At 50.3% G+C, this 21,646-nt stretch overlaps 1 protein-coding gene across 1 annotated transcript; it reads left to right on the top strand.

Annotated features, from left to right (window-relative positions):
- Positions 1-864: 864 nt before the first annotated feature.
- Positions 865-19,772, top strand: SCARB1 (scavenger receptor class B, member 1). The gene is made up of 12 exons (XM_010582248.1): positions 865-943; positions 3,889-4,046; positions 5,444-5,585; positions 6,042-6,245; positions 6,560-6,655; positions 7,263-7,375; positions 9,302-9,468; positions 10,120-10,238; positions 11,911-11,984; positions 12,919-12,970; positions 13,433-13,579; positions 19,411-19,772. Exons 1-12 carry the CDS (start codon positions 935-937, stop codon positions 19,531-19,533), a joined length of 1,404 nt encoding a protein of 467 aa, XP_010580550.1. The 5' UTR covers positions 865-934; the 3' UTR covers positions 19,534-19,772.
- Positions 19,773-21,646: the final 1,874 nt, after the last annotated feature.

The following is a 21,646-nucleotide window of genomic DNA, read 5'->3' as shown; positions in this document are numbered from 1 at the left end:
GGGGGGTGTACGCGTTTGGTGCATGGGGGCCGAGGGGAGGTGGAGGCGGTGCACGGCTGGGGGCTTGGTACGGGGCTGGTACGCAGCCGGTGCGAGGTGCAGGGGTGCTGGTGGTGCGGCGTGCCGGAGCCGGTGCGCAGCCAGGGCTGGTGGTGCGTGGGCATGTTCTCCCTGTGCGGTGTAAGCCGGAGGAACGCGAGACGGCTGGGCACCGAAGGGTCTCTGCGTCGGTGTCGCTGCTGCAGCTCTGAGCGGCCTCAGAATCTTAGTGCGGGCAAATCCGGGCTTGGGATATTCCCCCCTTGGTTACAGCAAATGTGCCTGGGCTGAATGGGCTCTCACCGCGGATTAGCAAGGGCTTTTTGCATAGCTGGAGTCAGCCGGGGGGGATGGTGCTGGTGGTGCTGGGCTGAGCATTGCCGCAAGCAGCGGCCCTTCCTTCTGTCCCTACTACGTTTACCTACAGCGCTAGTTGTTCCTTTCATATAGGCGTGCAGACTGCCAGGCTCAGATGTACTCTGGTGAGATGCTTTCCGAACTGGAAATGGCACAGATGGTGTGCACGAGTGCTCTGAAGGAGCCTCGTGCGTGGAGCGACCTCCAAGTCATTCTCTCCTTGACTGAAAACCTAAAGAGCTGCCTCTCTGAAGACCTCAAGGGAGGCTCTGGGGCTGAAGGGGTGTTTGTCCCTCACTGTTAAGACGTGGGGCTGTGGATGGACTTGTTGGTCTGTTCAGTAACTGCTGCACAGTCTTGGGAACCAGTGCTCCTGTCCTCGCTGTTGGGGCACCAGTTATCCTGCTGTAACAAACATTTGGCTCATTCCTACATTTAGCCAAACCTTTTTCTCCCTACCCAAAGGAGACGTGCACCCTACCTGGGCGTTTCTTCAAGCTTGCACCCACCCAGGGCAGCACCTGGAAACGTGCTTCTGATGAAAAAGGTGAATAAACACCCCATAGTCAATGGCTGCGGTTACGTGTGCCGCAAAGTCTCCACCAAAACCAAACTTCTAGTTAACTGTGTCCTCTGGAAGTGCTGCTGGCTGGGCAAAGCCAGTCAGTCCTGTGGCTTAAGCAGTAAAGGTCAATCTTTGTCCAGTTTCATGGGCATCAGGAGCTGGTACCTGCAAAGAAAAGGCTGAACGGCCCCTGCAGAACAGGAATGACATTTTTGGTGTGAAAACCTTTCTGCCCTCTTCTTTTTAGCCAGACCTGATTCTTTCTACTTGATTAGCTAATTCCTAAGAACTTGCGGTGAGAACAGAAGGTGAGGAAAAGACGAGCCCTTGTTTCTCCTCAGGTCTCCCTTCATCTCAAGCCCTTGGTCTCCACATCTTCAGCATGACCCAAAATGGTCCTGAGCTCCTATGAGGCTTAATCTGAAATGGAAAACATAACTGAGTAATGATGTCTAGGGTGATGAGAAATACCCAGGGCCTTACTGAAACTCCTGGGTTGATATTCAGAGTGGTGTAGGTAAGAGGAGCTGGTCCTTGAAGGGCTGGGGTTGGGCAGGTGAAGGCTGCTTTGCCCATCCTGGCTTCCTGAGCCCTGTCCAGATGGTGTCTCCTGACGGGAAAGCACTTAGTTGCAAAGAGATTGTAGTTTTGAGGATATCTTTGAGTAAAGTCCGTACGGGAACATGCAGTAGAAATGGGGAACTTGGAGCCTCTCTCCTGCCCCATTTACAGAAACTGCAGCTGTCCTGGCAGCTGGGCTGCCTGCGGCATCGGCCCTGCAAAACCTGGGGACATTGCTTTTCTGGAAGTACCTGGAGTGCCACCGACCTGTCTAAGATATGAGCTTTAACGCAGTGAGACCCATGGACTCATCCATCTGCCACTTGCCACTTCTGCTCCACCCGGGAGCTCTTGTGCTGTCCTGCCTGAAAGCTGGGAGAAGACTGACAGTCTTTGCTGTTTTAGCAGGGTGATGAGCATGGTGGCGAGAGGATGTGGAGGGTGACACTGAGGTTGTGGTTGCACACAGCATGACTGCTCCTCTCAATCTGAAGAGGAAACCTCAACTCTCGGTTTTACTGAGCAGGATGGCTGAAGCCTCGCCTCCGGAGAAGCAGGATTTGGGCTCTGCTGATGGAGCTGCTGCTCTTCTGGTGCTGTCTGGAGGAGCCAGGCCGTAGCCAGTTCCTTGCGCTTCCTCAGGAACAGAGATCAGCCTGGTCAGGAGGGGTCAAACATCTCAGTGACACTTTGTAACCCATCTAAGTGAAAAATAGTCTGTTTTTATTTCAGACCTATGACCATGTTTGGTTTGACCTACAGGTGGCTTAATTGTAAGGCTACCCTGTTAAGTAGATCCTGCTTAGCAGCGTTGGTGGAGTACCTAGAGCTGCTGTGCTCAGATGGGAGAGGGCTGAGAAAGGTAGCAGGGAGCTGGGATGCAGCTCCATCTGACTGTGTACATATTACATAAATAAATGCATATGCAATGAGGGATCCAGGGAATGCAAGGCAGAATAAGCAAGTAAAGGAAAGCAGATTCAGACTCTATTGGACACTCAGGAGTAGGGATTATAAAGCAGGCTAAATAAAATCTGAGTGGTTCTCATCCTCTAACTGCTGCTTTGCCATGGAAATCCTTGAGCCTGGCAGGACGGAGGTTCTTGGCCACCAGCAGGTGGGTGCTGGTGTGGAGGTGGGAAGGGTTTGCTAGGTGGGTTACACTGCACTGTGGACGTGTCTGCTCAGGGGTAGGGCTTGGAGCATCTGGGCTTCAGCAGGGGGCTTGCAAAGCCCCGCTGCTTGTGGGTGGCACAGCCTCGCCACGAAATGGCTAAAGAAAGATGGGGTGTTGTGGGGAAACCTCCAGCAGCCTTCCTTCTCAACTCCCTGTGGCAGAAAATACATGTACAATCAGATCGAGCTGCTGCAGGGCAGGAGAGCCGTTGTGGGGCTGCCAAGCTGCAGTGGGATAATGCCCATGTGCCTTCACCAATTAGTGGATCAAACCCACTTCCATAAGCTGTCTGGGTTACTTAACCACAGCAAGGGCTTGTGCTTGCAGAGGAAGCGAAGATTATGATGGAACACACCCAAAATAAATGCTCAAGAAGGAACAGGCCTTTGTCCACAAGGCAGACCTCGGGAGGCAGGGAGGGAGTGGAGACAGATGTGCCCAGATGCCAGCTCCTGGGCTGGGGAGCTGGTGAGGGCTTAAGTCATGTTTGGGGTCCTGCAGGCATTTCCCAGCAAACGGGAGAGTGATATGGAAACGCCCATTGTGTGTTGCCTTTGACCTGCCTTATGACCAGCTGTGAGTCACTGCAGGATGGCAGCTCAGAGGAAAGCGAAGGTGTCCTGCACAGCGCTGTCAGGACGCAGCTGGGTCGCCATCCCAGGTCTTGATCTGCTTTTGGGGAATTTAGCAGGCCCTACCTGGCCCGTACCCAAACAGTTGTGCAGATGGGTGTCACCTCTCCCAGCCCTTGCGTGCTTCTGGCTGCGTGGAGCTGCCAAACCTGGCAGGTGAGCAGAGGCCTTTGGGACAGGGTTGTTTCTGCCAGGCAAGTCAAACATGCAGAGCTGTGAATAATTCAGTGCTGGCTTGTCTAGCACAGAGTGAGCCTCCAGCACATCAAAACAGCTCTGAAATCCTGTGGGTAGGATCTGGAAAGTTGAGCCTGAATAAATAAGCCTACAGACATCCTGTGGCATGAACTTGATGCTTCTGCATACATAAGAGTTCCTGGGTTAGATCTGGCTCAGTTTCAGTCTGCATAACATGCCTGGATCCTCTGGAGAGCCCCTGCTGGAACTGCTGCCTTCAGCTGGGCCTGCCATGGAGCCGAAGGTGGATGTGCTCAGCTGCAGCCACTAAGCCCAAGAGCTGTGTGTCCTTACTCTTTTTTTTTTTTTTTTCCTTGCAGAATGTCAGGATCGACCCCAGCAGCATCTCCTTCAGCATGTGGAAAGACATTCCCGTTCCTTTCTACATGTCGGTGTACTTCTTTGAAGTGTTGAACCCCAAGGAGGTCCTCCAGGGCGCAAAGCCGGTGCTGAACCAGCGTGGACCCTATGTTTACAGGTCAGGTACCGCTTGTGGTCCAGCTAGGCATGAGCCTGGCCACTGTGCTGCCTGCCAGGCTTCTTGTGGCAGGAGGGCATGGCATTAGCATACTTGGTGTGAGTCCAGTGGCACAGGATTTTAGAGCAACCCAAATGTGCTCTAATTGCTCTGATCTTGCTAAAGCCACAAGTAGGACCTCTGGCTTCCAGGGTGGTAAGGCTGGTCTGTGCTTCACTGAATTGTGGAGCTCAGTCCCGTGCGGGGACCTGTTGGACAGCCAGACCTGGGCCGATATGGTCCAAACGTAGGCGTGAGGGGTGTTGGTGTGGTGGTGGGCAGCCCTCATCTTCCGAATGGACTTGTTTCATCTTCACTGGGCATTTAAGACCCCAGCTCCAGAGCTGGAGTCACTTCAGTATCAAACTTCACGGATTGGCCTAAGACCTCTTATTTAACATGAGACCCAGAATCTGCCTAACATGAGTGCTCTGGTCATGAATACCATTATGGAGCACTAAAACTTGGTCAGGCCCACCTACAGCAAGGCTGGGTCTATTTGCTATGGCTGAGGATGGTGGTTGAAGCCCCAGGTGCTTCTCTGAACCCGAAACATGAAGTGATGGTTGATGTTGAGTTGAGCGTGTGAACTTACCTGTAAATAGCAATATTAAACACATTAGTGCCTACACATGTAGGCAAAGTCAGGTCAGCAGCCTAAGCAAGCTCATGTGGGGAGATTACTGGTTTAATCCAAAGCTGTTTGATTGGCGTTGGGGGAAACCTGGCAGTACGTATATGCTCTTGTTTCCCCTGTGCTTGCCAGGTCACACCATAAGACCATGTGGATTCTGTATGTTGTGATCGCATCAGTGACTTGGCTTGGGGAAAAGGCTTCACTTAGCGTAAATAAGAATAAACAAAGGGGCAAAGCTTATTAGTGTCCTTGTGTTCCCGCTGAGCAAGATTAGTGCCCTTCCCTAATGTGGGCCATAAAACAGAGACTCCACAATAAAGGACTTTGTTTTTGCTGGTGGGTTGAGCTGCAGCTCTCTTGGGAGCTGTAACGGGCTCACGATGTTGGGGACAACCATGCTACTGTGGAGCATTGCAGCCCCTTCTCATCAGCTGGGAAGAAACACTTGGTGTCTGCAAGTTGCTGCAGAATCCCATCTGTCAGGGATGCCTCGCTCCCAGGCTGCCATCTCCTCCTGCTAGACCCTAACCCTGGTTGGGGTGTGAGGTTGACGCTGCCTGTTCCCCAGCACGCTGCCTCCCCTGCTGTCCCATGGCTTCTTGCTGGGGTCTGGCCTCCTTCCTCTGCTCTTCAGAAGCGTGCCCAGGCCTGTGCAGCCCATCCTTGCTCCACAGGCGTTGCGTGGAGGAAGGTTCTTCTGATCACTCCCATCTCTTTGCAGAGAGTTCAGGTATAAAACGAATATCACATTCCATGACAATGACACAGTCTCCTTCCTGGAGTACCGGAAACTCTTCTTCCAGCCGGACTTGTCCAACGGCAGTGAAGATGAGTACATCGTTGTGCCAAACATTTTGATGATGGTAAGGACTTGCTCCGTGGATGGGTACCAGTTTCTGAGCTTGCGGGGAGGGCGATAATGCCCAGTGCTGACTCAAAGCTTACTTTCTTGTAGAGCTTAAGGCTAATCGAGCCATGAGGTGGGTTAAGCTTACAAAATACAGTTTTCTGCTTTCTGGGTGTTGCTTGTCGTGTTGGGCTGTTACCCTTCTAAAAGCAGAGTGTGCAGAGTGGCTGGCAAAGCGGCTGGGCTCGAGTCTGCAACCTCATCTGAGCATCCTCTGGGCAAATGAAGCCTGTGAGGCCTCAACTGCTTTCCTCCCAAACTGGGGATAAATGACAAACCTCAGTTTGTCCAAAGGATTTCTCCAGGGCTGTAGAGCGGTGCAGCAGAAGGACCTTGCTGAGCACCGAGGATGCATTGCTGCTTCTTTAGTAAAGATTGGGCTCTCATCTCAGAGGTTTGATTTCTTTCCCAGGGAGCAGCTATAATGATGGAAAACCTGCCAAACTTTGTGAAGCTTTTACTGAGTGGAGCCCTGGCTGGCCTGAAACAGGAGGCATTCATGAACCGGACGGTGGGGGAGATCATGTGGGGGTATGAAGACCCTCTTATAGACACAATAAATATGTTTGTTCCTGGCCTGATCCCTTTCAAGGGGAAATTTGGCTTATTTATTGAGGTAAGTAAACTGTTGGTGGGGAACACTAAAATTACAGCAATATTGGTCTTGGGGATAGCCCAGACACACGGTCCCCTCACAAACCATTTGGAGCAGCCATGTGTAGCTGGTGGTGGTTGTGTAAGGCTGCCTTAATTCTCCCCTCAGGCAGAAACGCATGTGTTGGAAGCTGTCGCTGGCAACAGAAATAAGTAAAAGTTCAGTACCTTCCAGTATGTGAAACACCCCTAGAGCTGACAAAGCATGCTAAGTCATTAACATATTGCAGTCTTGCTGTGTATAGTGGATTAAAAATCAGTTTCTTCTCTCTACAGCTTAATAACTCCAATTCAGGGCTGTTCACAGTGAACACGGGCATGAAGAATATCAGTAGAGTTCACATGGTGGATTCATGGAATGGACTAAAGAAGGTGAGTGTCAGGCAACAAACCTCTAACACAGGGGCAATGCCTGATCTAAAGCAAGATAAACTGAAAGCTCTTGGTGGTGTTGTATCTTTGAGTTGTAGGTTTGAAGGCAGGTTTCTATGGGATTTCAACTGCTGCAACTTCTGTTCTAGCAAATTGCCAGAAGGCAGCCATATGACAAGAAGCTTGTCATGAAGCATGAAGTTCAGCTCATCATCTGTGTCACTCTGACTCCCTTGAAATGCTGTTGGAGCTGGTTGCTTCTAATGGTTGAAGTCCCAGGCCCCTGTGGCCTGTGTTTAAGGCGTTACTTTAAATAACCTTGTTAAAGGGATGCTTATTCTTCCCTTGTGGAATTCCACTCCTGACTAAAATCAACTGAATCTACAGATCAGCCACTGCGGGAACACTTGGGACAGGTGGATCTTGTCCTGTTTTTCCATTAATTGGGCAGATGTTAGAATGGGAAAGATCTTGGAAGCTCTTTGGTGCTGCTATCTCAAGCTGCTATGGAAACAGTGTAGAGTGGTGGATGTCCCATGCAGGGGTGGAAGCCAACTCTCCAGCAAGCTTGTCATTCTGAGCTCTTCTCTCTACATCTGTCCCGTAGGTGAACTACTGGCGGAGCAGCGAGTGCAACATGATCAATGGGACCGCAGGGGAGATGTGGCCACCATTCATGTCCCCGACGTCGCTGGAGTTCTACAGCCCTGATGCCTGCAGGTGAGGCCACAGCTGCCAGCTTGTCCCTGTGCAAGTGCCAGGAGATGCAGCACTCATCCCATGCACACAGGATACCTGTGCAGTGACACAGAGGGCTCAGGACTCGTTTCTGTAGTTAAAGTTCAGCTGCTGTTCAGCATTGCAGTATCTGAGCTTTGCGAACAGTGTAGTTGTCTAACTAGCAGCATCTTGTGGTATTCATAAATACCTTCCAGATCACTGGAGAAGTCTAACTTGCCCATGTTGAATCAGTAGAAAATAACCAGTCTAGATAAGATGTGGGAGGTGAGAGGGTGAAGTAAGCGTCGTCACAAGGAAATGCAGCTATAACTATTTGCGGAACTATTTCAGCTGACTAAATGCTTGCAGAAGTGATGGAGGGGCTTGTGCCATTTTCCAGGCTGCTTCGCTTTTTTTGCTGCCTACTTCATGTGCTGCTGTGCATGTCTGTCCTGTATAAGACACCCTGACCCTAGCTGATCACACAGGGGTTAAAGCATCCTGCAGAGCCTGCCTGTGTGGAAACTCCCTGAGGCTGGAAGGAAGGGAAGCCGGGAGGCAGGAGGTGGCACAAAATCCTGTCCCCAGCTTGGGGAAGATAAAGTTAATTCAGGCTTTGTAGATTGTGCTGCAAAACAAGCAAGCGCTCTTGCTGAATGGAGAACAATGACCTCTTCAACGGAACAAGCAAAGTCAGCTGAGCCAAGTATTAGTGCAGGAATTCCTCTACACAAGGGACATCAGCAAATACCAAAATGACCCAGAGCAAAGGACTTACAGGGAAGTTTACTGGTAATCGAAGTTTAAATACACATACCTGTTTCTGTAAAACTGCAGAAATCTTCTAGGAAACAGAGCATGTTTCCAGGCAAGGCATATAGTGAATGGGAGGAAACCAAGCTTGGTTTCTTGTTAGCGCAGGAGGTTCCTGCTGGATAATGCTGTGGGGGAAGTGGCTCTGCCTCTTCACCAGCCAGTGCTGTCTCTTCTCCCCACATCTCTGTCTCAGCCTCTCTGCTAGCCCAGCTGGCTGGGAAGGAGTCACAAACATCAGTTGATAGACTAAGAGCATATCTGCCTTGCTGCAGGGCATGCAGGGCTCATCTCCTATGCTGTTTGCACATTAAATCCAGCTGATGCTGAGATGCAACTACCTGGATGTCCCTGCAAGGTAGGCAAGGCTTTATCCTGCTGATATGCTGCAGCAGCCTCTGCCTGCTTGCTGGAAGGTGAGCACAGCCGAAAGGCATGCACATAACTGCTGAACAGGCCCTGGATCCCCCATCCTTGGTCCTGGTGTCAGAAGGCAGCTGTAGGAATAAGCATCCCCTTGGCCTGCCCAGGCTGTTTGCATCCTTGCAAGCCTCACTGGAGTGTGAAGGGAGCAAACTTCCCTCCTGGAAACTTGCATCTGTCCTGGCCAGCTGGTAGCAATAATGCAGTGTAACATCACTAGCCTGTTGTATCAAGAAAAAATCTTGCTGCATAATGTAGTAAAATTTTCCACTCCCCTGAGACCCTATATGCTGGAGTTGTGCTGCAAAAGAGATTTAGCCAGTGTCCATCCCCTGTGACAGAGCGCCTTGGAGCCAAGGCTTGCACAAAGAGGGTATTATCTTTTGGAGAGCAGCCCTGGGGATTACTAAATGCCTTTAAACAAATCTCATCCAGATACTGCAAACAGACTTAGAAGCCTGTGGTTTGTCTCCATAACTAGTCCTGACCAACCCTTTATCTGTGCTTAAAACATGGAAAGCAAATGGTTTAAATACTCATTCCCTATCCAAAGCACTGCTCTGAAGTTTATCATGATCTCAAAGTCTAAGTTACATTGCAATTGCGTCTTATTCAGTGAAGATAAGAGCCCGGTTCTGGGCTGGGAACCTGTTGGCTAATCCTGATGCCTCTCCACTGAAACCATTCCAGATCCATGACACTGGTGTACGAGCGATCTGGGAAGTTCGAGGGTGTGCCCACCTATCGCTTCGTGGCACCGAAAACTCTCTTTGCCAATGGCACGGACTATCCACCCAACGAAGGCTTCTGCCCCTGCATGCAGTCTGGCATCCAGAACGTCAGTACCTGTAGGCTAAGTAAGTCCTTTCCTCCCCGGGCTCGACCTGCCGTACCAATATTAAACTGTGGGGCTGTGATACGAACCTGGCTGTCTGGAAAAATTGGCTCTGCTATCTGCTGGAGTGCTAAAAGGTATTGCCGAGGTCTGCATTCTTGCTTACACTCCTGCAGGCACCTCGGCAAGGAGGGAAAGAGGGAAAATCCTTGTGCCCAAAGTCCCCTTGGTCCATGGCCCTGTGGCAGCCTGGCGTTTGTGGGAATTCCCAAGGATACTGTGGGAGCGTTACGTCCCCCGGGCTGGGGAGGGAGCAGGCAGGGGAGCAAGGGTAGGAAGAGACAGGCCACATAACTGCCGAATTAAACGTTAACTTTGGATGCTGAGCACAGGTCACGTGGAGTGAGAATTCAGATTTAGTGTCCTAACCCATGTCTGGGTACAGCGAGTTGCCACGGCATTGCATGGTGCCTGGCGGGAGACAGTGGCTTAAACACTGAGTCTTAACCCTCCCAGAGCAACGGAATAAGCTTCAGGGAGGGAAGGAGCTTTCTGGTTGGGAGAAGAAAAATATAAAAGCCTGTTCAGAAGAAGTGCTGCAATGGCTTAAAAACCTCAACAAAAAGTCTCAAATGGGTTCAGATGAGCTTAAGGTGTCTTTGTTCTCATCCAGATGCACCAATATTCATTTCCCATCCTCACTTCTACAATGCTGACCCAGCCCTGGTGAACGCTGTCGAAGGTCTCCACCCCAGCAAGGACCAGCACGCGCTCTTCCTTGATGTGCACCCGGTGAGTGAGCTTGCCGGGGTCCTCACCCCGTGGAGGAATCTCGCCTTGCCCCGGGGGTCCAGCCTGGGCTGGGGAGGGGGGAGCCTGCCACCGGCTGCGTGGTGGCCTCGCTCTGTGCTCGTGGCACCTATTTGAGCAGGTTCCATAGTGCAAAGACTGGCGAGGACATGTGCAGATAAAAATGTCAAAGCCATAAACTAATTGAATAACTAGCCTGGCTTCTAGAGAATTGCAGAACTAATTATAAGCATAATTGTTTTGATAAGCACAGTCAAGTTCTTTCTACTGACTCAGGTCTATAACACCAGGAAGTGTATCTAGCAGCGGCCCAGTTACACCCCATATCTGCAAACACATATTGCCATGAGAGCTGACTGGCAAAGTCTGAAGACCACGCTGTAGCTGAAGCTGAAGCTGTCACCGCCATTTTTGGGCTGGCTTCTTCCAGTCTCTCAACCTGCCCATCTAACTGGCTGCTTTCGCACTGGACTGCTGCTGTGTTACACTTCTCGCATGTCTATAGCATAAGGGTGAAGTCACCGCTCCAGTGGTGATGAGTTGGGGTGTCCTGAGCCATCGTTGTCCCAGCCGCTGATGGGGAGGGGACTTTGGGATCTTCCACCCATGGCCTGTGTTGCACGTGGTCAGATCTTCCAAATGTTCAGTGATGTTTGCTCAAGCAAGAAACCAATCCCCCTCTTGAGGTAAGGTAAGCTGTGCTGCTTATCTAGGCATTAGGTTCTCTCTGCTTTTCTTATCACAGTTATGGAAATCTAAGTTTATTACAGTATCAAACATCTACTGATAACAGTCCAATTAACTAATTCTTATCTAGCTGAGGCCTGCTGAGTACAAGTGGGGCAATCCAACAAAAACTTTCTGCCCTCAAAAATGTGTTGCAAAACTGCAGTGTCATGAGAAACCAATGCCTTAATGGGTGTCAGCAAGACCAGCTTCGTCGTGTGTTTTCATGGTCTTAGGGAGTTGCTGGACAGTGATGTCTGTTGGTTCCTAGTTATGAGAAGTGTTTTGTTCTTTGCTGTGTGCACGAATCTTTTGCACTGATGCATTTCCATCCTGCTGCTGGTAGGACGAATGATAGAAGAGGCTTATCAGGCTTCAAAAACCACTGAAGTTGCTATTAAAACACTCTGCCTAGGGAATCACTTACAGGTTGCATATGCTACTTGGTAATTTGAACTTGCTTTTGTTCAGTCCCACAAGCCCTGGGTCGCACAACGCCTCCCTGGTTCATGCTGTCTGCCCGCTGAATGCACGCTGCCTTCTGCAGCAGCCACATCCGTTCAGGTTTGCTTTTTGCCTTCAGACTGCCCCAAGGGAGGTGAGCCCTTCTGGATGCTGCTGTGAGCGTTCAAGTGAAGGGGACAGACTGCAAAGTGCCATGGGGACAGCGCTGTCCCTTCGTGAGCGGTCATCCTCAGGGCCTGGGGACTGGTACCTGGTTGACCAATGCTTGTGCTTTGGTGGAAACCCCAGCTATACTCCTGGTCTTCTGTGTGTTGACTGCAGTGGATCTTTGGATGATCCAATCCATTGCTCTGGAAGGTGGTGCCCAGAACAGCTATGATGGAAAGCAAAGGGTGCTCCTCTGCAAAGCTCTCCAGACAAATGTTGCCTTCACTTATGAACTGATTTGTCTCTTCCTATGCAGATGACGGGCATCCCCATGAACTGCTCCATCAAGCTCCAGCTGAACCTGTACATAAAGCAGGTGTCTGGTATAATGTAAGTAGTCACCTTTTGGAAATGTCCATCTCCCTTGAGCAGGGTGTGCTGCTGATGCTGGGATCACTGCAGAGTTTACTCTCCCCAAAGATGAAGTACCTTTAACATTACCAGTTGTCATGGTTGCAGAAGCCAGCTGGCTTATATGGTGAAATGACAGCTATTCCAGTGACCTCAAACTGCCATCCTTTAGAGGCACAGCATGTGGCTGCCTGGTTGCTTGACTCCTGCAGCATTCTTGCACCTGACTGGACAGCCCAATGAATGGACTGATCCTGGTGAGGCACAGGAGCGGTTCGCCTGCACTGGGCTGCTGCTCAGAAGGTATTACATCCAATACGGAGAGGCAAAATACACTCTGCCTACAGAGTTGACAGTTGAAGCCTGTGTCCAAAAAGACACTTTCAGCTCTATGAAAGCAAACAGAAGGGCTCTGTAACAAAGTTGTGTGGTGCCAGATGTTAAACACCCAAAAGCGTGGGAGTGTGCTCCTGCTGCTTTGACTGGCTCAAGTGCGTACACCAGCAGACAGCCCTGACACCATGAACTTGGCCGCACCGCCCTCTGGTACCATGCAGGTGACTGAGACGTCTTGGAGCTGTATGAAGTTTAGCCTTCCAGTTCACTGAGTTCATGTCCCTGGAGCCCACATTTGGGATGGCACTTACTGCTGTCATCAGGGAGTTAAGCACAAATGAAAGAGTAAGGTCTGCTCTTGCATGAAGGGCCCAAGTTGGACCTGGTCCCTCAGGGAAGGGAGCAGCTCACTGAAGCAGCAGGAATTGCTACCTCCTTACACTGGTTTCCTGGCCGTTAACAGTCTGTCAGGCCTGTCCCTTTAGGAAGAACTATGGCACTAATTGTGGCCTGGATCAACCAGAAATCTAAGTGTGTATTTCTTTTTTTTTTTCTTTTTTTTTTCGTCCCTCCCTAGTCAAACAGGGAAGATTAAGCCGGTGGTCCTGCCGCTGCTGTGGTTTGCAGAGGTGAGCTGCCTTCCTTGACCTGATTCTGCAGGAGAGGGGAACTGCTTCCCCATCACCCAGTGCTGGGGAAACTCCACTTTGGATAAAGCTTTAAGCCAGACAGACTAATTAAGCACCAACAGAAGGCTTTGCAATACTTGGCTATGTCGTTAATCCCTCTGAGCTGAACAAGCCCTCCACTATACTTGGTAAACCTCTGGCTTTGTCCTAGATGTGGGGTTAAATAGGGCCCAGAACAGAGCTGCTAGCATCCCCATGCTAATGTGGGCTAGGGAGTGCAGCATCCAGCTGTGTGTCCGTCCAGCTGACTCCAATTATTTAGTAAAAGCTTCTAGCCTGACTGAATCTTGCATAAATTCCCTAATCTGTGCTGGGAGGTGGTGGGAGAGGAGTTGTGCAGCTGGTCTGTCTCAGCCCTGGATGGGAGGGAAATGCCACTGACAACTTTGCTTTTTTGAGCAGAGCGGATCTATCGAAGGCTCAGTCCTAAAGCAGTTTTACACCAATCTGGTGCTGATCCCGTCCCTGCTGGACTACCTGCAGTATATCTTCCTTGGGCTGAGTGTCCTGCTCATTATGTCAGCAGCTGTACTCATGGCAACAAGTCAGGTAAGAACTTGCAGATGTCTAATGGGAAATGCTGTTAGTCAAATCAGACTTAATCAGATGATGTAGATTGGGCTGACAATCTAACACTCCTGAGGAAACATTGGCTGATGCCACGAACAATGTCCTAATGGTGCCAGGTGCCAGCACATAGCAGCAGCACTTCCTCGGCCATCTAGAAATTGGGCTGCAAATAGATAACGTAAAAGCATTTCTAGCCTTCTCAGTGCACAACAGTGACAGAAGTGGATTCCTGTAGGAGGAGGTACTTCTCAGCTCATTCAGCTGATGAAAGAACAAGCCTGGCTTATCAACCCAGCCTCCATAGAAAGCAGCAGGTCTGTGCCATTGCACAAATCTGTGCATCTCTGCAGGGTCCCAACAGTTTTCTAATCTGAACAGAGCTTTCTCGAGGGGATGGAGCTACTTGAGCGCAGCTTGTTCACAAGTGAAATGCAGTTGCTGTGTTCTTGCAGAAGGGGCACAGATACTGTGGCCGCTTCTCAACCCAGTCTGAGCTCTGTCTTTTCCTGAAATTCGCTTGGTTTCTCTGCAAACTACTCCAAATAGCTCTGGCAGTTAAACCTTCAGGGCCTTTGTGAATCTGGGCTTACTGAGAAGCGAAGACCTTTGAAGCCTGCAGGGAGCTGGCAGCTGGGTAGAAGTTGGCCGGTGGTTGGGCGGGCAGTGAGGGTGCCTGGCTGGCACACGAGTCTGATCTGAGCTGTAAGGACAGAATATAAAGCAGCTAAAACACTTGATGGAGATCTGTGGCTCCGGCTCCAAAACATTCATCTGATAACACTAAGCTCTCTAAAAGCTTTAGCTCTTGAAGTAGAGATCTAGCTCCCTACCCTAACCTTTATCAAAGCAAGCTTATTTAGTTTTGCACTACAGTCAAACGGCTTGAGCTGGCTCTAAAGCTACAGAAGTGAGGAGGCTACTTGTGGGGATAAAAAGGCAATACTGTGGATGAGAGCGGGCTAAGGGGAGAGCACGTGCGAGGGACTGCTTTTGCTCAACCTCCTGTAACTGCCCTTACCGAAACACTAACACAAACCCACTTTAAATAGTGCCAGGGTTCTCAGAGTATCACATAACTGGATTTTAACCAAGCCTACAACTGCTTAATTGACTTAAACACATGATCCCAAATCCCCTTGTTCCTCCGCGCACTTCCCTGCAGGGTGGGAGCGATGCTAGGACCTGAGGGTTCAGCGTTAAACCCTTACTGTGCTCCAGGGATGGTCAGGCTTTGTGTGCTGAACCTCTCTGCTCCGACAACAGCAAGTGCTTGCTGGCAAACAGACTTCACTCTGCTGCATAGCACAGGCATATCTGAAAAATGTCTGTATTTGCTAGGCAGCTATTTGTAAGACCTTATGTGGCCCTGGGCTGGCATTTCCTCACCCTGCTTTGTGCAAGTCTTAATTCCTGGTATCAAAGAGCCTCAACCATGCCAGAAAGGGCAGGGAAGAAAGGAAAGCTTTTCGGGAAGAAAAGCTGGAATTTAAATTCACTCAAGTCAACTGAATATCTGCTTGGGAAATATCCCAAACCCAAGCGTAAGCCAGCTGTATTTGGGTGCTCAGCCAAAAGTGTCATGAAGTGCTAGAACTAAAAATCAACCGCAGGAAGTGCCTGACTACCTGGAAAGTGATTAAAAACCCTCAATGACCTTATAAATCTCTAAGGAAGCTGCACAACAACACATGAAAGTCTCTGCCTAATGAACCGATAAGAGCTGGAAGACAGCAATTTGCAGCCAAGGTGTGTTCCTCATTTGATTGAAGTGTTGCTGATCTAGCAATGATTGCTTAATCATGCACAGTCCTCCCTCTTGAAGTCACAGGCGATGTCAGAGAGGACACTGAGCGGGGGCATTGACTGCACCTTCACGTGCCTGTCAGTGTGAAGGTCTCCCTGAACCCAGCTCCTGCCTGGAGTATCTTGTGTGCCGCTGGCTTCTGGAGGGAGCAGTGTGCTCTAAACCCAGTCCAGATGAGGTACTGTGAAACGCTTAAATCTTAGTCTAGCTTATAGTGGAGCCAGTTTGAAATGCATCTGTTGGACCCACAGTTCTAAAAAATGCATAAATCTGTACAGGTGTAAAACATGCCCAGATGCAGCATTGTAGCTCTCCTCTGCTAACATGGCCTAAAACCTGTACACCACAGGCTTTGATGCTTTTAAAAGGCAAACAGACCATTTTAAAACTGGCTTGACACTGACCAAAATCTTAAATAGGACTTAGTTTAACCTAAATTTTGAAATCTTCATTAAAAACTAGATTCTAGTTAAACAGTGATTTAAAATCTCCTCCTAAAATTGGAACCTTCATGGAAGTCATGTCCAAGTGCACCATAAACTAGCCTGATTGTTTTCTAGGAAGGATGCTCTTTATTTTGGACTAGCAATAAAAAGAACTCTAACAGTAATAAGGCCAACCAGGCCACCCCTGGCAAAAATCTGCCTCCAGTTAAGGGGACGGTGTTGCGGGAAGCCAGACTGTAGGTGGGTACCCAGTCCAGGTAACACATTTTTCTCTCATCCTGATGTGATTAAACTTTGCTTAAAACCAATGAAATGGAAATGTTTACTGTCCACATCTACCAGACATGCCCTCTTGGCAAGATTTGATAGAATGATGTTGTCGCATGGCTTTATTCAAGGCAATTTAGATGTCTTAATACTCACACTTAAGCAGGCTGCAAGCACATGCTCTTATTGTTTCTCCTGGTGTACCTGATCTGCAGCCCTGACAATATCAGCAGGGATCAGGGTGAAAAGTGGGATTGGTGTGAGGAAACACTTTTCTTGCCTATTTTCCCCCTTCTAAGTGCTTGAGATCCAGAGGTAAGTTTCTGAACAGGTAAAAACTCATGGGGGTAACAGAGGTAGTCAACTGGTGGGTGTCACTCCCCTCCTGCATGCAGGAAGCCTCAACAGAAAGGCTTTCAGGAGGGAATTTCTGATGTATAAAATATCTGGGTTTGTATTACAGGATCACAAAATCACTGAATCATTGAGGTTGGAAGGGATCTCTGGAGGTCATCTAGTCCACCCCCCCTGCTCAAGCAGGGTCATCTAGAGCCGGTTGCCCAGGACCGTGTCCAGATCTCTCTTGTCTCCGTATCTCCAAGGATGGAGATTCTCCAACCTCCCTGGGCACCCTGTTTCAGTTTTTACAGTTTTCACAGTTTAAAAAAAAAAAAAAAAGTGCTTCCTAATGTTCAGATGGAACCTCCCGTGTTTAAGTCTGTGCCTATTGGGTCTTGTCCTGTCCCCTGGACACCACTGAGAAGAGCCTGGCTCTGTATTTACACCCTTCCTTCAGATACTTGTATGCATTGGTAAAATCCCCCTGAGCCTTCTCTTCTTCATGCTAAACAGTCCCAGCTCCCTTGGCCTTTGCTCACGTAAGAGATGCTCCAGTGCCTTAATTATTTTAGTGGCCCTTTGCTGGACTCTTTCCAGTAGCTCCATCTCTCTTGTCCTGGGAAGCCCAGAACTGGACACAGTACTCCATGTGTGGCCTCACCAGTGATGAATAGAGGGGAAGGATCACCTCCCTCGACCTGCTGGCAGCACTCCTACTGGGAAACAGTTAGCTGCCTTTGCTACACGGGCACATTGCTCACTCACGTTCAACTTGGTGTCCATCAAGACCCTCAGGTCCTTTTCTGCCAAGCTGCTTAAGAGTTGAGTGACCCTTAGCATGTACTGGTGCATGGGGTGGTTCTTCCCCAGGTGCAAGACTTTGCACATCCTCTTGTTGAACCTCCTGAGGTTCCTGCCAGCCCATTTCTCCAGCCTGTTGAGGTCCCTCTGGAGGGCAGCATGCCCCTCTGATGTATCAGCCACTCCTCCCAGTTTTGTGTCATCAGCAGATTTGCAGATCACTAATAAAGATGTTAGGATTGGACCCGGTAACGACCCCTGGGGTACACTGCTAGTTTCTGGCCTCCAAACAGACTTCATGCCACTTCTCATGACCCTCTGGGCCTGGCGGTTCAGCCAGTTTTCAGTCCACCTCACTGTCCACTCATCCAGCCCATACTTCATAGCTTCTCTATGAGGTTCTCCTGGGAGACGGTGTTGAAAACCTTACTGAAGTCCAGGTAGACAATATCCACTGCTCTCCCCTCATCTACCAAGCCAGTCATTTCATCATAGAAATTTATCAGGTTGGTCAAGCATGATTTCCCCTTGGTGAAGCCGTGCTGACTACTGGTGATTTTCTTGTCCTTCATGTGGCTGGAAATAGTTCCTAGGATTAGCTGCTCCATCACCTTCCCGAGGATTGAAGGGAGGCTGACTGGCCTCCTGTAGTTCCCCAGGTCTTCCTTCTTTAACTCCTTCAAGACAGGAGTGACACTTGCTTTCCTCCAGTCTTTGGGCACCTCTCCCAATTGCCAGGACTGTTCAAAGATGATGGGGAGTGGTCTTGCTGTGATATTAGCCAGCTCCCTCAGCAATTGTGGGTGCATCCCATGAGGGTCCATGGATTTATGTATGTCTAGATTGCTTAAGTATTCTCTGACCTCAACCCCTTCCACCAAGGGTACCTTTTCCTTGCTCCAGACTTTCCCCTGGTCTCTGGGGTCCCCTGCCTCCTTCAGCAACAGGCCCACATGTTCCCTAGTCTTCCTTTTGTCACCCGTGTACTTACAGAAGCCCTTCTTGTTGTCTCTGACATCCCTGGCCAGATTCAATTCCAGTTGGTCTTTGGCTTTCCTAATTTCATCCCTGCATGCTGGGAGAGTGCTCCTGTATTCCTGCCAGGTTACCTGTCCCTGCTTCCACCTTCTGTATGCTTTCTTTTTGCGTTTGAGTGTGGCCAGGAGCTCTCTGCTCATCCACATAGGCCTGCTGGCATTTTTGCCTGACTTGGGATGCTTGTTGGGATGGACTACTCTTGAGCTTGGAGGAGGTGATCCTTCAATATCAACCAGCTTTTTTGCCCTGATTATCTCCCCCCACCTGAGCTCTGTAGTCACTTTTGATACTTTCCAGGTGGCCCTGGTGGTATCCTTGGTGCCCACACAGAAGAAGTAGCGGGTAATAGCCAAAGGGTTGGATAAGCCTTGCAGTCCCTCCACAACACCCCAGATCCAGGTCCCTAGCAAGCAGCAGATGTCTCTAGATGGGTGGGCAGGTGGGTGCCTATGTCCCCAGCAGCAGGAAATGACCCACTACTGTCACTTGCTGCTTCCTCCGGGGGGGTCTTGCGTGATTTAGGGTTGGGGGGGTCACATGATCTTCATGAAAGCATATCTGGCTCCTCTTCAACTTTGAGGGTGGTGAACCTATTTTATAGATGTAAATCTTTAGGTGGAGCAGAAGCCTTCCTCTTGGTGCCAGAAGGCACCAGCTTCCACCCTTCCCCTTCCCCAGAGGTTGTGCTTACCTTTATACTAGGGATGGGTGCTGTCTGTGTCTCTACTGCAGCTGGGGTCTGGGGGTCTTCAAGATGTCGTGTCTCTGAGAAGACCCTGTCTGTCTCCCTTTCATCTTCTTTGATGCTGTGCAGCATGCTGACTTTGTCCCGTAGCTCTTCCACTTGTTGACACAGCTCTTTAGGCTGGGCGTTTGGGAGATGTTACAAGTGTCGGTGGGCAGGAATGGAAGTAACTTCATTTTGTTAGGGGAGGAGATGCAAAAATCTTCAATTTAAGAAGCCTTCAGAAAAGGGTTCTTAGCCCCATTAGTGTCCACGAGGTTTGGGGCACGCAGATCCCAAGTGGGCATGTGGTGACCCCTGCGCACTGTAAGGTCTGAGCACAGTGCTAGCGCCGAGTGCGTGGCTGTAACCGCTGTCCTCTCCTCTTCAGAGAACCGCTGCCGAGAAGAGCCCAAGCCACCCCACCACGCAGAGCAAACCGCCCTCCTCCTCCGAGACAACGCCGCTCCTACACGACGCTGACACCCTGAGCCAGGACGATGCCGAAGCCTGAGCCGATGCCACCAGGACATGTCAGTGCTGGGGATGAGACCTGCTTTGGGTTCCCAGAGGTCTCCGCAAGGTGAGGTCGTCCTGGGCAACTCAGCGGAGACCCTGCACACCACGGCAAAGCCACGGGACAGCACTGCTGCACCAGCACTCCCGCACTGGGGCACAGGAGACCTCATCCAGACACCCGAAACACAGTGTTCAAGAACCCTTGTCCCCAGGGTGCCGGCCTTTGCCACAGCCTCTCTCCCCATGGGCCAGCAGGAATGAAGATGGTCGTTATTTTGCAATTTAAAATTGCCTATTGCTAGGAGTAAAAGGCACTTTAATAGGAGCCTTTAAAATAAATGAGGTTTGTATACGTAGCACTGATGGGATTTAGTGATCTTTTTAAAAGCCACCGTTCATCTCATGCGAATGGGGCTTGCTATCCTGAAGCCACTTACGGTTTTATTGCCACTTGATGTGACTGGACTACACCGCAAATCAATTCTGGGTGCTGTCACTTCAATGATGTTTCTTCCCAGGGTACCTGGAGCCTGCCCAGCTTTGCTCCAGCCTTTGCATGTGTTGGAGAGTACAGTGGTGACTTTTAAAGCCCCAATTCTGTGCCATGACCTTGCGCTCCAGTGATTCCAGCCCACAGCCCTTTTACTTAGCCTCTCCTTGCTTTAGGTGACTGCATGAGATGAGCCTTGCCAAAAAACTCAGTGGTACATCTGACCTGTCACTCAGCTCCTGACAGTTGTCCCTGCTGCCTGCTCAGCCGTCCAGGGTCAGCTCTTCTGGCCATGCACCATCGGTGCTGGGGGGCTATTGCGTTGCTCTGGCCGTGCTGCCTGCATGCGGGAAGGGCGCAGGCAGAAGTTTGACCCTATCCTTGAACGTTAAGGAAGAAACTTGTGCTTTTGAGATGGAGGAAGCTATGTGCAATCGTGAAAGTAACCATGGCCTTAGTAGGTTTTGATTAAAATATTGCAGATTTCTGAAATTGATGTCTTGGGAGATCTGAGTGGGCTGGGGTCGCTCTTCAGCAGGAAAGAAGCCCAAAGCCCAGGGACAGTGTTGGCTAACTACCAATGAGTAGTTGTCTACCACCCCTGCCTTCCCTGCTTCCAACCAGGAGCTGGGGTAGCCCTTGGGAAAACCAAAGGGGTCAGTGCTGGTGCCTCTGGCAAGGACAAAACAGAGCGGGGGGAGTCTCTGGTCTCTCTTGGACCTGGGGACTTGTTGCACTGTGTGTGGCATGGATACTGTCGTGGTCTAGAAACCGTTGCAGTTGTCTAGGACAGCCCTGTGACCTTCTGGGGGGTAGGCACTACTTCTCCTCTTACGTCTCTGTCCCTCTTGCTAGGCAGGAAGAGCACAGGAGCTAAAACCAACACCGGCCGTTCCTACGCTGGGGCATTCCTGACTGGCCGTGTCCCCAGTCCTGCAGCAGGGCTTGGGCTGTCTTGTCATGGAAACAGTTGTGACATAGCCCGGGTCACGAAGGGGAAGGGTAGCGGCTACCCAGAACTTGGTCCACAGGCTGGACTTGCCTAGATGCCCAAAGCGAGTCTCACAGTTAAGGGGGGACAAGCCAAGTCCCTTCTTGTGGCCAGTACTGCTGGATTATTTCCGTGGCATGAGTCCTCGCTGGGGGTGCTGCTTAAACTACAGCTGTAAACTCTGTCTGGCCTTGAATCCAAAATTGTCCACCTGCAAACAGTGGCTCACGACCTGCAGCCTCAACCGAAATGGGAGGAGGGCAGAGGCACCGTCTCAGACAAGGCACCACAGAACACTTGACCCACCGACTCACACGACAAGACCCGGCGGCATTCGACACAGCTAACGGTAGCTCAAAGATAACTACCCCTGGGCTCACCTGCCTGAGGCTTTAATGATGTACTGGTGCTAATTGCTGTCGTACAGGTGAAAACAAATAAAATACTGGAATGCTGGTCCTAGGGCAAGATTCTTTCTTTTTTTTTTTTTTTGTCTTTGCAGAAAAATATGTTGCAAGAGCTCTTATTTTTAGTGGAGGTCTGCACGTTGCAGTAGTAAGCCTTTGTCCTGGGGGGGTTCCCGGCTGCCCTGGGGGTGTTCGGGGGGGGTCGGGGCTCTGCGGCGCT

Source organism: Haliaeetus leucocephalus, unplaced genomic scaffold, assembly GCF_000737465.1.
Source record: "Haliaeetus leucocephalus isolate CR32 unplaced genomic scaffold, Haliaeetus_leucocephalus-4.0 Scaffold840, whole genome shotgun sequence".
Taxonomy (NCBI): Eukaryota; Metazoa; Chordata; class Aves; order Accipitriformes; family Accipitridae; genus Haliaeetus; species Haliaeetus leucocephalus.
This window is presented reverse-complemented; position numbering and strand designations above follow the sequence as displayed.

What these genes read in the sequence shown, in the direction of transcription:
- SCARB1 (XM_010582248.1), top strand. An exon ending in TACAGCCCTGATGCCTGCAG is followed by an intron (nt 7,376 to 9,301) that starts GTGAGGCCACAG and finishes AAACCATTCCAG; the next exon opens with ATCCATGACACTGGTGTACG. An exon ending in TCTTCCTTGATGTGCACCCG is followed by an intron (nt 10,239 to 11,910) that starts GTGAGTGAGCTT and finishes CTTCCTATGCAG; the next exon opens with ATGACGGGCATCCCCATGAA.